This window comes from Primulina huaijiensis, chromosome 4 (genome assembly GCF_012295235.1).
Source record: "Primulina huaijiensis isolate GDHJ02 chromosome 4, ASM1229523v2, whole genome shotgun sequence".
Taxonomy (NCBI): Eukaryota; Viridiplantae; Streptophyta; class Magnoliopsida; order Lamiales; family Gesneriaceae; genus Primulina; species Primulina huaijiensis.
Genome location: NC_133309.1, coordinates 24,576,990 through 24,592,308, shown reverse-complemented (window position 1 = coordinate 24,592,308; position 15,319 = coordinate 24,576,990). Strand labels below are relative to the sequence as shown.

The following is a 15,319-nucleotide window of genomic DNA, read 5'->3' as shown; positions in this document are numbered from 1 at the left end:
CTTCACCATGAGGAAGAAACAGAATCACTTCTTTTTCAGGCAACACGATTGGTGTGAAGACCCAAAGAATTAACACACAAAGCCTTGAATTAAAAACACATTCAAGCCATGAATTCAAAGAAGAATTTGAAGAACCATAACAACATGGTAATGGTGTTTAAGGCCATTAAGAAGGCCATAAACATGGTTGAATGATAGCCTCTTCACCTCCCCTCCATGAACCTATAAATACCCTTCAAAAGCTAAAGGAAACCACACCAAAAACAAGGCACAAGCTGTCCATATTTTCGAGCTCCATAGCGATTATTCTCAAGCCTCGGTTTACCTCCGTCCTACCCACATTTTGTCCCAAGTTTTGAGCTAAGGTTGCTGCTCAAGTGCTGCCACTATTCGAAAGAGTTCGAGCGGAATTCCTCCCACAAGTTCCTCACATTTTATTCCGAAAATAATAATCAAGTAAGTGGGCTTTTGCTACATATATTTCTTTGTAAGTGGGCTTTTGCTATACTATTATGTACACTTGTTTTTCATAAGTGTACAACTCGATAAATATATCAACATACTCGTTCTTCGTAAGTATGTCCACATTTTGCTTAAAAATACATTATATATGTTTTTTGAAATTCGATCGGCATGATATATTCGTTCCTATTTGTTATGAAAATCCTTGAACAATTTGTTGTTTGATATTAGTTATAATATTTGAAAGCATGTTTGAAATATTTGAAATGCACTGTAATGATTCGAATTAGAAATGACAAGAAAATTCCGATATTTGATATGCTTTGTTTAAGGCCCTGATGCGGTGGGATATAATAACCGTTCTTTTGGCCTCGCCCCTTAGAAGAATAACATATAGGGGATTGATCAGTAAACCATGAAAAATGAGATGATTTTCAGTGCTACGTTTGTACTTTGTTTATATTCGACTCACACTATAAGAAAAATCGTATTTAACAATACATCAAAGGCAACGGTTTTAACAAAAACCGTTGTCTTTTTACTTTTAACAACGGTTTTAACAAAAACAGTTGTCGTAGCCTAAAAAAATCCGCTCAAAGACAACAGTTTTTTTAAAACCGTTGTCTTTGATATATCTACGACAACGGTTTTTAAAAAACCGTTGTCTATGAGCGTTTTTTTTTTGGGCTACGACAACGGTTTTTAAAAACCGTTGTCTATGAGCGTTTTTTTTTTTGGCTACGACAACGGTTTTTAAACTGTTGTCTATTAGCTTTTTTCTTCAAGCTACGACGACGGTTTAAGTATACCCGTCGCTAAAATTAGCGACGGTTTAAGTAAAACTGTCGTCGATGTAGATATAGCGACGAATTTACGAGAACAATCGCTAAATTTAGCGACGGTTTTTGTATAACCGTCGCTAAATTTAGCGACCGTTTCGGTAAACCGTCGCCGATCTATAATTAGCGACAGCTAAAATATAGCGACGGTTTATTGTAACCGTTGCTAAATAAAGCGACAGTTCTTGTAAAAGCGTCGCTAATTTTAAATCGACGACAGTTAAAAAAATAACCGTCGCAAACTGTCTATAAATACCCCCACCCTCAGCCCATTTTCTATCATACCACTTTACAACACTTAAAATTTTTCTCCCTTACACAATTTTAATTTCGTTTTTATCTTTAAAGTTTAATAAATTTTTAAAATCAAGAATATAGTATTTTCGACAGTAAATCAAGAATATAATTAGCATTGTTAGTTTTTTTGTATATTTATTAAAATATTAAAAGTGAATTTTTTTTTTATTTTACTGAAAAAAATAGCGACGGAAAGCATTAAAAAACCGTCGCTAATATTAGCGACGAAATTTAAAAAATACCGTCGCTAAATTTAGCGACGGTGTATAAAACCGTCGCTCTTTAGCGACCATTTTAATTACGACCGTCGCTAATTTTAGCGACAGTTAATGATGATTTCCGTCGCAAATTAATTTGCGACGGTATTTTAAAAACCGTCGCAAATTGTAACTACCACAACACTCCAAAACCGTTCTCTTTTAGCGAATTCTTTAACCACATGACCTTTAACAAGGGTTTTATATATCTACGACAACGGTTTTTCACCGTCATCTTTAGACGTCTACGACAACGGTTTTTCACCGTTGTCTTTGAGCACACCCTTTAACCACAGGGCTTCTAACAACGGTTTTAAAAGGCCTACGACAACGGTTAAAAACCGTTGTCGTAGGCCTTTTTTCTTGTAGTGTCAACATGCTTACTATTGAAATCATGATTCCATTAATGAAATTATGATAATATATTTGTACAATTATCACCTTGATATTTATTATGTTCGATCGGCCCCCATTTACTGAGTATTTCCCAAATACTCACCCCTTACATTCCCACCCCAGATAAGAACGAGGAACAAATCGAAGATAAAGAACAATAATACTTTTGGGGATGTTAATTGATAAGCTAGAATTTGATTTAAAAAGAAAAGAAACAATTTAGGAAGAAATAAGTGAATTTTTCTGAACAACCGATCCCCTTCTTTAAAAACAAGTACAATTATTTATAGACATCAGGAATTCTAAATGATAATAACTACCCACTAACCCACTAAGCCAATTATAAAAAACTAATATAATTTGATCCTCAATTCCCACTACTCCAGTTGACCTATTCTTCAGCAAGCCACTACCATTACGTGTCTATGGCATGGGTTGTAATGTATGAAGATTGACACGTAACAATTCCCCCTTGCTTAAGCATCCTTGTCCTCAAGGATGAATTCAGGATACATCTTAGCAAAGCGTCGTGCATTTTCCCATGTAGCATCTTCAACTTGTGTCCCTTTCCATTTGACTAAAACTTCAGATCGTGGTTTAAACCTTCCCTTTTGAATTACTCGCCTGTTTAAGATGACTTCTGGTTGAGGAAGAATAGTAGAATCATCGGCAACAGGAGGAAGTTGAGCAGAGGTCGGAATGATAGGCCCCAGATGTTTACGTAACAAAATTACATGGAACACATTGTGAATTTGAGAACCTGGAGGAAGAGCCAACTTATACGCTACTGCACCAACTTTTTGTATGATCTCATATGGTCCAAAGAAGCGTGGAGCAAGCTTCATATTACGTCGAAAGGCTACAGAAGTTTGGCGGTATGGTTGGAGCTTTAAATATACATAATCTCCGATATTGAAAGAAGCCTCTCGTCGATTCCGATCAGCTATACTTTTCATTCGACCTCTGGCTATCAAAAGATTATGGCGCAATTCTCGTAAAATGGAGTCACGGTCGCGCAAGAACTCATCAACCGCTTGAACACGGGCTGTACCTGGAATATAAGCTAGTGGAGTTGGAGGCGGAATACCGTAAACAGCTTCAAATGGAGTCATTTTGGTGGACGAATGAACTGACGTATTGTAACTGAACTCAGCCCATGGGATCCATTCTGCCCATTTCCGTGGTTGATCACTAACAAAACATCTTAAATATTGCTCCAAGATTCGATTCACTACCTCGGTTTGTCCATCGGATTGGGGATGATAACTTGAACTCATGCAAAGTTTGGTTCCTTGCAGCTGGAATAGTGCTTGCCAAAATGAACTAATGAAAACTTTGTCTCGATCGCTAACAATTGACGTTGGAACTCCATAGAGACGAACCACATTTGCAACAAAGGACTTGGCCACAGTGAGTGCTGTGAATGGGTGTTTCATGGCTACAAAATGACCATATTTCGTCAATCGATCCACAACCACCATGATGACGGTAAACCCATTAGATGGGGGTAACCCTTCAATAAAATCCATTGAAATATCTGTCCAAGCGCGAACAGGTACTGGTAATGGTTGGAGTAGGCCAGCAGGTTTCATGCAATCGGTCTTGTTACGCTGACAAACATCGCATTGTTGTAAGAATTCTTTCACTGTTCGACGCATATTTGACCAAATGAAGCTTTGCTTGATACGAGAAAGGGTTTTGTGGAACCCAAAGTGCCCTCCGATTGGAGACGAATGGCAATCAACCAGTATTTGTGGAATCAATGTGGATGTCGGGCACAATAAAATTTTATCTCCCTTGAACCATACACCATCTCGTAGGAGCAGATTACGATAGCATAAAGGAGAATTTTCTTTTCTTAGTTTCTCGTAGAAGGAGTNAAAAAAAAAAAAAAATGAGACGCGCTTACAGATAATCATATGAACATCTTGTAGATGTAAAAATACAGAGGTAAAAATGCTCCTAATATAGAATAAGAAAATTGTTACTTGCACTCCATTTATTTTTTTTTACGAGAAAACTTGTATTCTTTAATCAATAATCAGAGGTCATCAATTACAAGTTTGTCAATCCAGAACGGAAAATCACCCGACACCCAAAGAATTGGTGTAGGAGAGGAAATAAAATATTTTGTCAGAGCATGTGTCACCGCGTTAGCATCGCGACCATTTGATATGGTATAAATGTGATACCATCGGGCCCTTCATCATCTCTCCGATCTCTGCCGCAATGGTTCCCATGTATCCAAAATTAGCGCGCATAACATAAACTTAGTCTTAATAATAATTGGAAATATTTTAGGAAGCAATGGGCCAATAATCTGGTTAAAGCCCAACTTAATGTGTTTGTTACTTGTTGGGAGCCCACAACTTTAACATAAACTTTCACAATAGAAACCAGAGCCAAAAGCCCAAAAGACAACTTATAATACAAAAGATTCTATATTTGCATGCTCACATCTCCACAGCAGAAGCTAGCAATCCAAGAAGCAAATTGATATTCTTCCTTTCTTCACCATGAGGAAGAAACAGAATCACTTCTTTTTCAGGCAACACGATTGGTGTGAAGACCCAAAGAATTAACACACAAAGCCTTGAATTAAAAACACATTCAAGCCATGAATTCAAAGAAGAATTTGAAGAACCATAACAACATGGTAATGGTGTTTAAGGCCATTAAGAAGGCCATAAACATGGTTGAATGATAGCCTCTTCACCTCCCCTCCATGAACCTATAAATACCCTTNTTCAATGCTCGATAATCTACACAAAATCTCCAGCTTCCATCAACCTTCTTCACCAACAACACAGGGGAAGAGAATGGGCTGTTGCTGGGTCTTATCAGCCCTGATTGTAGTAGCTCTTGCACCATTCTTTCTATTTCGGTTTTTTGGTAGTAAGGGTATCGGTATGGTCGTACACTCACAGGGCCTTGGTTTGGTTGCAATGGAATGTGGTGATCGTGTAAACGCTTTGGAGGTAAGTGAGTGGGTGTTTTAAAGACGTGGGAAAATTCCTCTAAGAGGTGGCCGAGGCTAGGTGGGTATGGATTTTGGTTGCTATTTGTAGAAATAGAATTAATTTGGAATAAGAAACCAGTACCATGTATGTTGTTGAATTCCTTCTCTGTCAAAGCCTCAATGTTAGCCTGCTTCAGTCCTTGGAAGGTGTGGGAGACTCCGTCGACTCGGAAGGTCATTGTGAGCTTACTATAATCAGTTTTGATAGGTCCAAGAGTTTCAAGCCATTGTACACCCAAAACCAATTGGCACGCAGCGACAGGAAGAATATAATAATCTGTTGTGATGGAGTGACCCTGGATCATGATGGTTAGTGCTTGACACTGCCCAGAACATTCTATCTTCTCTCCATTAGCTACCATGACTTGAAACATTTTGGCACGGACCACCGGTAATCCATACTTAGTGACTATGGCTTGATCCAGGAAGTTGTGAGTGCTGCCACCATCAATTAACACCGTGATATCCCTGTTTTTCAGTTTTCCCATGACACGCAATGTTTGAGGATGCTTAGTTCCTGTGATGGCATGAAAAGAAATTTCAGGAATTTCCAATAGACCTTGTGGAGCTTCTGGAATGATATCGTTATCTCCCGAGCTTGAATGTATGGAATCTTCGATCATGAACAATTGTGGTCGCTCACATCGATGGCCTGGAATGAACTTCTCGTCACAATAGTAACATAGCCCCTTCTCCCTTCTCTCTCGTGCCTCTTGGTTGGTGATTCGACGGAAATTTGGAGGAGTAGAATTAACACGCTGGTTGGGTGGAGGTCCTAGTATACCGGCTGTAGGATTTGCATTAACTTTTGGGGCCACTGTAGTTGGAGTGGGGCGGAATGGCTGGCTTGATTTCTTTTGTAACTGGTTTCGTTCCTCTATTAATCGAACAACGCCAATGGCATCTGTTAGAGCTTTTGGTTGTTTTATTTTCACGTCTAGGCGGATGTCATCACGAAGACCTGCAATAAAACAGCCAATGAGGAAATTCTCGGGTAGACCATCAACTTGGTGAGAAAGTTTTTCGAAAACTTCTTGGTAAGCTGCTACTGTTGTGGTTTGTTTCAGCCTACTTAGAGCTTCCGATGGGTCTTCGTAATCAGTTGGGCCAAAACGAAGAAGAACAGCTTTAGAGAATTCATTCCATGTCAATGGCCCGCGGAATTTCGTCAACCACCGATGCCATTAAAGAGCAATTCCTTCTAAATGAAAGGAAGCTAGTTGGACTTGTTCATCTGGTGCAATATTTTTTATCTCAAAATATTGCTCAACTTTATAGATCCAACCCGTTGAATCTTCCCCATTGAATTTGGGGAATGACAAGGAAAGATGTTGATGATGGTTTTCGTTGGAGGAGTTAGAGTGAGAGGTATGTTGTTGTAAGGTTTCGTTTCTGCCAAAAGGATTGGTTTCAAGATGATTCGTGTTTGGGCTGTGCGAGAGTCGAAGAGATTGAAGCTCGGTTAACACCTTTTGCAAGGTCACGTGAACTTGGTCAAAGTTCGATTCATGTCGGGCTAAAATTTCATTGACGTCGTTGCGAAATTCTGCATTGCTTTTACCACGGGTTTCCATGATGGAGGCGTATTGTAACCTGGCTCTGATACCAATTGATAAGCTAGAATTTGATATAAAAAGAAAAGAAACAATTTAGGAAGAAATGAGTGAATTTTTCTGAACAACCGATCCCCTTCTTTAAAAACAAGTACAATTATTTATAGACATCAGGAATTCTAAATGATAATAACTACCCACTAACCCACTAAGCCAATTATAAAAAACTAATATAATTTGATCCTCAATTCCCACTACTCCAGTTGACCTATTCTTCAGCAAGCCACTACCATTACGTGTCTATGGCATGGGTTGTAACATTAATCCGATTCAAGACCAGTCTCGTTATTCTATCTTTTAGTTAGATTATCGTATTTTACGCTTCCGCATTTCGTTTCAATCGCATTGTAAAGATNTTCCCATGTAGCATCTTCAACTTGTGTCCCTTTCCATTTGACTAAAACTTCAGATCGTGGTTTAAACCTTCCCTTTTGAATTACTCGCCTGTTTAAGATGACTTCTGGTTGAGGAAGAATAGTAGAATCATCGGCAACAGGAGGAAGTTGAGCAGAGGTCGGAATGATAGGCCCCAGATGTTTACGTAACAAACTTACATGGAACACATTGTGAATTTGAGAACCTGGAGGAAGAGCCAACTTATACGCTACTGCACCAACTTCTTGTATGATCTCATATGGTCCAAAGAAGCGTGGAGCAAGCTTCATATTACGTCGAAAGGCTACAGAAGTTTGGCGGTATGGTTGGAGCTTTAAATATACATAATCTCCGATATTGAAAGAAGCCTCTCGTCGATTCCGATCAGCTATACTTTTCATTCGACCTCTGGCTATCAAAAGATTATGGCGCAATTCTCGTAAAATGGAGTCACGGTCGCGCAAGAACTCATCAACCGCTTGAACACGGGCTGTACCTGGAATATAAGCTAGTGGAGTTGGAGGCGGAATACCGTAAACAGCTTCAAATGGAGTCATTTTGGTGGACGAATGAACTGACGTATTGTAACTGAACTCAGCCCATGGGATCCATTCTGCCCATTTCCGTGGTTGATCACTAACAAAACATCTTAAATATTGCTCCAAGATTCGATTCACTACCTCGGTTTGTCCATCGGATTGGGGATGATAACTTGAACTCATGCAAAGTTTGGTTCCTTGCAGCTGGAATAGTGCTTGCCAAAATGAACTAATGAAAACTTTGTCTCGATCGCTAACAATTGACGTTGGAACTCCATGGAGACGAACCACATTTGCAACAAAGGACTTGGCCACAGTGAGTGCTGTGAATGGGTGTTTCATGGCTACAAAATGACCATATTTCGTCAATCGATCCACAACCACCATGATGACGGTAAACCCATTAGATGGGGGTAACCCTTCAATAAAATCCATTGAAATATCTGTCCAAGCGCGAACAGGTACTGGTAATGGTTGGAGTAGGCCAGCAGGTTTCATGCAATCGGTCTTGTTACGCTGACAAACATCGCATTGTTGTAAGAATTCTTTCACTGTTCGACGCATATTTGACCAAATGAAGCTTTGCTTGATACGAGAAAGGGTTTTGTGGAACCCAAAGTGCCCTCCGATTGGAGACGAATGGCAATCAACCAGTATTTGTGGAATCAATGTGGATGTCGGGCACAATAAAATTTTATCTCCCTTGAACCATACACCATCTCGTAGGAGCAGATTACGATAGCATAAAGGAGAATTTTCTTTTCTTAGTTTCTCGTAGAAGGAGTTTTGTGCAATTTCTTTTTGGAGTATTGGCCACCAATCTGCATGGGGTAGTGAGATAGACAAAAATTGAAATTCAACTACACGTGATAAAGAGTCCGCACCTTGATTTTCAACTCCTTTCTTGTATTCAATCTCATAATCGTATCCAAGTAGCTTTGGAAGCCATCGGGTCTGTGCCGGTGTTGTGATGCGTTGCTCCAATAGATATTTGAGACTTTTTTGATCGGTGCGTACTGTAAACGGCTTCCCAAGGAGATATGGACGCCATTTCTTGATGGCCTTGACAATAGCCAGCATCTCTTTCTCATATGTAGACAACACCAAGGCTGAACCTTTTAAAGCTTCACTGAAATATGCGATTGGGCGGCTGTTTTGAGTGAGGACTGCCCCAATTCCAATCCCACTAGCATCGCATTCAATTACAAATCTTTGAGAGAAATCAGGGAGGCATAAAACAGGCGGGGAGGTCAACAACTCTTTCAATTTGTTGAAGGCCATTTGTGCTGTCTCATTCCATTCGAAGCCATCCTTGGTTAAGAGCTTAGTCAAAGGAGCTGCTATACCTCCAAAATTGCGGATAAACTTTCGGTAGTAACCTGCTAAACCCAAGAATCCTCGGACACCTTTTATTGTGGTTGGGGTTGGCCACTCAATGACAGCTTGTATTTTGGTTGGATCCACCGCCACTCCTTGTTCCGATATTTTGTGGCCCAAGTAATCAACTTGTGAAACACCAAACTCACACTTGGAATCTTTTGCAAACAAACGGTTAGTTGATAAGATTTGTAAAACGATTCTCAAATGTGAGGTATGATCGTCGCAGGATTTCGAGTACACCAAAATATCATCAAAGAATACCAAAATAAACTTTCGAAGATAAGGACGAAAGAGATCATTCATTAAACTTTGGAATGTGGCAGGCGCATTGGTGAGGCCAAACGGCATTACAACGAACTCATAATGCCCTTCATGTGTTCGAAAAGCCGTCTTTAGAATGTCTTCCTCTTTTACTCTAATTTGGTGATAGCCAGCACGTAAATCCAACTTGGAAAAAATTTTGGCTCCATGGAGTTCATCCAGAAGCTCGTCAATCACAGGTATTGGATATTTATCTTTGACAGTGATGTTATTCAATGCTCGATAATCTACACAAAATCTCCAGCTTCCATCAACCTTCTTCACCAACAACACAGGGGAAGAGAATGGGCTGTTGCTGGTTCTTATCAGCCCTGATTGTAGTAGCTCTTGCACCATTCTTTCTATTTCGGTTTTTTGGTAGTAAGGGTATCGGTATGGTCGTACACTCACAGGGCCTTGGTTTGGTTGCAATGGAATGTGGTGATCGTGTAAACGCTTTGGAGGTAAGTGAGTGGGTGTTTTAAAGACGTGGGAAAATTCCTCTAAGAGGTGGCCGAGGCTAGGTGGGTATGGATTTTGGTTGCTATTTGTAGAAATAGAATTAATTTGGAATAAGAAACCAGTACCATGTATGTTGTTGAATTCCTTCTCTGTCAAAGCCTCAATGTTAGCCTGCTTCAGTCCCTGGAAGGTGTGGGAGACTCCGTCGACTCGGAAGGTCATTGTGAGCTTACTATAATCAGTTTTGATAGGTCCAAGAGTTTCAAGCCATTGTACACCCAAAACCAATTGGCACGTAGCGACAGGAAGAATATAATAATCTGTTGTGATGGAGTGACCCTGGATCATGATGGTTAGTGCTTGACACTGCCCAGAACATTCTATCTTCTCTCCATTAGCTACCATGACTTGAAACATTTTGGCACGGACCACCGGTAATCCATACTTAGTGACTATGGCTTGATCCAGGAAGTTGTGAGTGCTGCCACCATCAATTAACACCGTGATATCCCTGTTTTTCAGTTTTCCCATGACACGCAATGTTTGAGGATGCTTAGTTCCTGTGATGGCATGAAAAGAAATTTCAGGAATTTCCAATAGACCTTGTGGAGCTTCTGGAATGATATCGTTATCTCCCGAGCTTGAATGTATGGAATCTTCGATCATGAACAATTGTGGTCGCTCACATCGATGGCCTGGAATGAACTTCTCGTCACAATAGTAACATAGCCCCTTCTCCCTTCTCTCTCGTGCCTCTTGGTTGGTGATTCGACGGAAATTTGGAGGAGTAGAATTAACACGCTGGTTGGGTGGAGGTCCTAGTATACCGGCTGTAGGATTTGCATTAACTTTTGGGGCCACTGTAGTTGGAGTGGGGCGGAATGGCTGGCTTGATTTCTTTTGTAACTGGTTTCGTTCCTCTATTAATCGAACAACGCCAATGGCATCTGTTAGAGCTTTTGGTTGTTTTATTTTCACGTCTAGGCGGATGTCATCACGAAGACCTGCAATAAAACAGCCGATGAGGAAATTCTCGGGTAGACCATCAACTTGGTGAGAAAGTTTTTCGAAAACTTCTTGGTAAGCTGCTACTGTTGTGGTTTGTTTCAGCCTACTTAGAGCTTCCGATGGGTCTTCGTAATCAGTTGGGCCAAAACGAAGAAGAACAGCTTTAGAGAATTCATTCCATGTCAATGGCCCGCGGAATTTCGTCAACCACCGATGCCATTAAAGAGCAATTCCTTCTAAATGAAAGGAAGCTAGTTGGACTTGTTCATCTGGTGCAATATTTTTTATCTCAAAATATTGCTCAACTTTATAGATCCAACCCGTTGAATCTTCCCCATTGAATTTGGGGAATGACAAGGAAAGATGTTGATGATGGTTTTCGTTGGAGGAGTTAGAGTGAGAGGTATGTTGTTGTAAGGTTTCGTTTCTGCCAAAAGGATTGGTTTCAAGATGATTCGTGTTTGGGCTGTGCGAGAGTCGAAGAGATTGAAGCTCGGTTAACACCTTTTGCAAGGTCACGTGAACTTGGTCAAAGTTCGATTCATGTCGGGCTAAAATTTCATTGACGTCGTTGCGAAATTCTGCATTGCTTTTACCACGGGTTTCCATGATGGAGGCGTATTGTAACCTGGCTCTGATACCAATTGATAAGCTAGAATTTGATATAAAAAGAAAAGAAACAATTTAGGAAGAAATGAGTGAATTTTTCTGAACAACCGATCCCCTTCTTTAAAAACAAGTACAATTATTTATAGACATCAGGAATTCTAAATGATAATAACTACCCACTAACCCACTAAGCCAATTATAAAAAACTAATATAATTTGATCCTCAATTCCCACTACTCCAGTTGACCTATTCTTCAGCAAGCCACTACCATTACGTGTCTATGGCATGGGTTGTAACATTAATCCGATTCAAGACCAGTCTCGTTATTCTATCTTTTAGTTAGATTATCGTATTTTACGCTTCCGCATTTCGTTTCAATCGCATTGTAAAGATGATTATTGATTTATGTAATAGACTGGCTTTTTGCTATTTGATGTACTACGTGGCTTGTTGTTATACGATTTTAAATTGTTAAACGACGCCGATGACACGTCTCGATTTCGGGACGTGACAATTGGCCTCGACGCTGTCGGCTTCCGCCAACCAAAAATATGTCGTATGAAACGATAGCATGGTCGACCAAGAAGTAATATGAAAAGTTGCAGCCAAGGATGGCCTGGCTCGAGTCACATGGAAATAATCTATAGCTGATCTCATGTACTCATCTCAGGATCGATTTTACGGTATAAGAAAGCGGAGTCGAGGTTAAGGAGTCTGAGTCTTTATTTTAGAAAATAAAAAAACAAGAAATATAATAAATTAAGGCGTCGTGATTAAGGAATCTGGCTCATTATTTTCATAAATATTAAAACACAAAATAAAATTAAGAAGTTGGGACTATCACGAGTCTTAGAGTAACTTAAAATACGTACAAATTAATTTATAGCAATTACAAACTAAATTACGTAAAATTAAGAACCATGCAGTAATCATAAAAGGACTAGAGAAAAAACCTCAAGGATATAATACATGAGCACAAAAATTTGGCTATATATTAAGCAAGAGATTAACACTTCGCTAATTTAACAACGTATTTCAAGATTCGTTCGATAAAATGTTCGTTCAAATCGCTAATATCTGCGATGGTAAATTTATATCCGCTCGCTAAATATAAAGATGGAACCATTAGTTGTACAAAAAAGAGAGAAAAAACCAGTTTCAAGAACAAGACTAAGTATTTGACAATTCGGTTGTTTTTCATGATTATGCACAACTAGGCATATCAATAAGTTAGAACACTTTACAAGCACAAGAACATGAACAGATCCGATTTCGATCCCTTATACTATATTTGCAGCACCAGCTGTCCAAATATCTGCATAGCAGAAGCTGGCAATCCAAGCACCACATTAACACTCTTCCTTTCTTCGCCATGAGGAAGAAACAGAACTAATTCTTTTCCCGGCAACACGACCGGCACCGATACAGCCGGCTTCCCCCAGCCAAAATCTGTTGTATGAAACGATAGCCTGGACCAAGTAGTAATCAGCAAGGTTGCAGTTAAAGATGGCTTAGCTCGAGTCACTTCGACATAATCTATAGCTGATCTTATATACTCATCTGTCACCATTTTAACAGCTTCTTGAACTAGTTTTACGGTGTACGAAAGCGGGTTTTCTAGTACCTCTCCTACACTGCAGAGTGAGCTTGTTAAAACTATTGCATTCCCAAAGTACTTTTCCGGGATGGGTGGTTCTAGTCTTGATCGTGCATTGACTGGGAATAGGAGTTTCGTTTGTTGGTGTGGATTCAGGTTCAGTGCCTGGATTCGGGCTCGCCAAACGAATGCGGTAAGGGCTTCGAATGTGCTGCACTTTTGTAGGGTTTGGTGATCTTCCGAGGCTTTGTTTTTTATTTTCTGGAGTTTTTCGGGGTCGAAACAGAAGGATTTGTAGTGCATTTCTTGATTGTTATAAAGTTCAGAAATGTTGGATATGTCTTCAATCTCTGCAAATTCATGGTGGGGGAATTCGAAGTGGGGAGGGTTTCTTGATTTGAGGATGCTTCTGTCGATGAATGGAGGGATTTTAAGCGGGATTCCTCTTGTTATCTCACTCCAACAATTCACAAATTCCATTGCTCCAATCCCATCGAACATGCAATGGTTCATGCACAGTCCAATAACAAAGCCCCCGCATTTGAATTTTGTCACCTGCAAGCTAGAAAATTCATAAGCTTATCAATGTATTAATTCCCTGATATTTATTGTTCAGGCATACGAGCAGCCGGATCATCACTTCATTGTCTTAGTGTTGTAAATTGTTAAAGTTTGGTCATTGTACAATAAATTGGTATTTGTTTCCATTTTTAATCATTTTTGTCTGAATACCATGGTATTTTTTTAAAAAAAAACATGTTACACCCTTTTACAAAAAAAAAAAACCCCTACTGAATCATCAATATAATGTCCGTTGCAACGTCAGCAAGCCACAAAAAATACTACAAGATGAAAAAAAACTCAAATTATTGGACTGACTTATAAGATTAAAATAAAAAATAAGCCAAGTTAGAGGATTAATTTTGTAATTTTTTCAATGATAGAGCATATCCCCAACAAGTGATAGCAAATCTTACTTGAGTCACCAAGGGAGGAATTTCCAATGCACTTTTTGCACTAGGAATGTCATAAACAAGCTTCCCAAGTGTCTCTTGATCAAGCCTCTTAATATCTCCCAACTCTCCCATTTCACAATCTGCCTCAGCTTCAATAAAAACAACCCCTTCTCCAGTACAATCCACTATGAGTTTCATCTCAGAGCTAATAGTAAGACGCCCCGCGAGTGGATAGTAATCCACAAGGATTTTTGACAATGCATCCTTGATCACTTCACCAACATTTTCATTGGCTTTCTCCCCTGATTTATAGCAGTAGATCGTACGTACCATAACCGCTATATTCTGATCAAGATTCGACAAGAAGTAGAGGCCCTTAACTGTTTCATCTGCTGGTGGAACAAGGGTTGGCTCCCCTCGTTTCACAGCTAGTTCTACAACTTTGCTTCCATCTTTCAGATCCATACTTGACAAGATCATAAAAAGTTACTGAGCAAGTAAACGAAAACAATTAGTTCGAAAAATTTAATACCTTTTTTTATGTTTTTTCCAGCATGCTGTTCCCTGCTGATGCAGCGTGGATTTGAAAACTCAGATTATTAGAATCAGAATGAAGAGGGGATTGGTCTAAATATAAATATACATAGGTGTTGGGAATTAGAAATTGGATGAGTTTCGGCTAATCAAAGATTGTGTGATACTGACAGTGACTTGGGATCTAACATGTTCATAAGCAAAGATTAATCAATGGAAATATTTCTAGAGAAATTCAAGAGTTGCTTCCTGCCATTCACCGGTTTTTTTTTTCTTTTTTGGAAATTTACTTTTTGCAAGATTTTGAGAAAATGGGATATTGTTGTATTGATTAAACGACCTGTCCAATAACCAAGGAGATTAACTATTATTTGTTTGAGGTTAAAACTCATGCTGCCAAATCAATGTGGTAACCTTGAAGTACACTTCTTCAACAAAACATGCTTCTTTCCCAAACAACGTGAGAAATAATTTATAATATTAAAATCATACGTCCAGAAATACACAATCTTTCAAAAAGAAAAAAAGTACAAAGGAATTTGGCACATTTTATCATCAATGGTAGGTAGAACTTTGTTTCACACTCAATTTCTTTAATGTTGTATTTGGATCGATAAATTTCGAAACTATGAATTTCAAATTTATTATTTGTTTGAGTAAATTCATTTGACAATA

The 15,319-nt window shown here is 39.2% G+C and overlaps 1 protein-coding gene across 1 annotated transcript; it reads right to left on the bottom strand.

Annotated features, from left to right (window-relative positions):
• Nucleotides 1–12,661: 12,661 nt before the first annotated feature.
• Nucleotides 12,662–14,809, bottom strand: LOC140974802 (omega-hydroxypalmitate O-feruloyl transferase-like). Its single transcript, XM_073438289.1, has 2 exons — nt 14,132–14,809; nt 12,662–13,709 (listed from the first exon to the last, which is right to left on the bottom strand). Exons 1-2 carry the CDS (start codon nt 14,588–14,590, stop codon nt 12,843–12,845), a joined length of 1,326 nt encoding a protein of 441 aa, XP_073294390.1. The 5' UTR covers nt 14,591–14,809; the 3' UTR covers nt 12,662–12,842.
• Between the last annotated feature and the right edge of the window lie 510 nt (nt 14,810–15,319).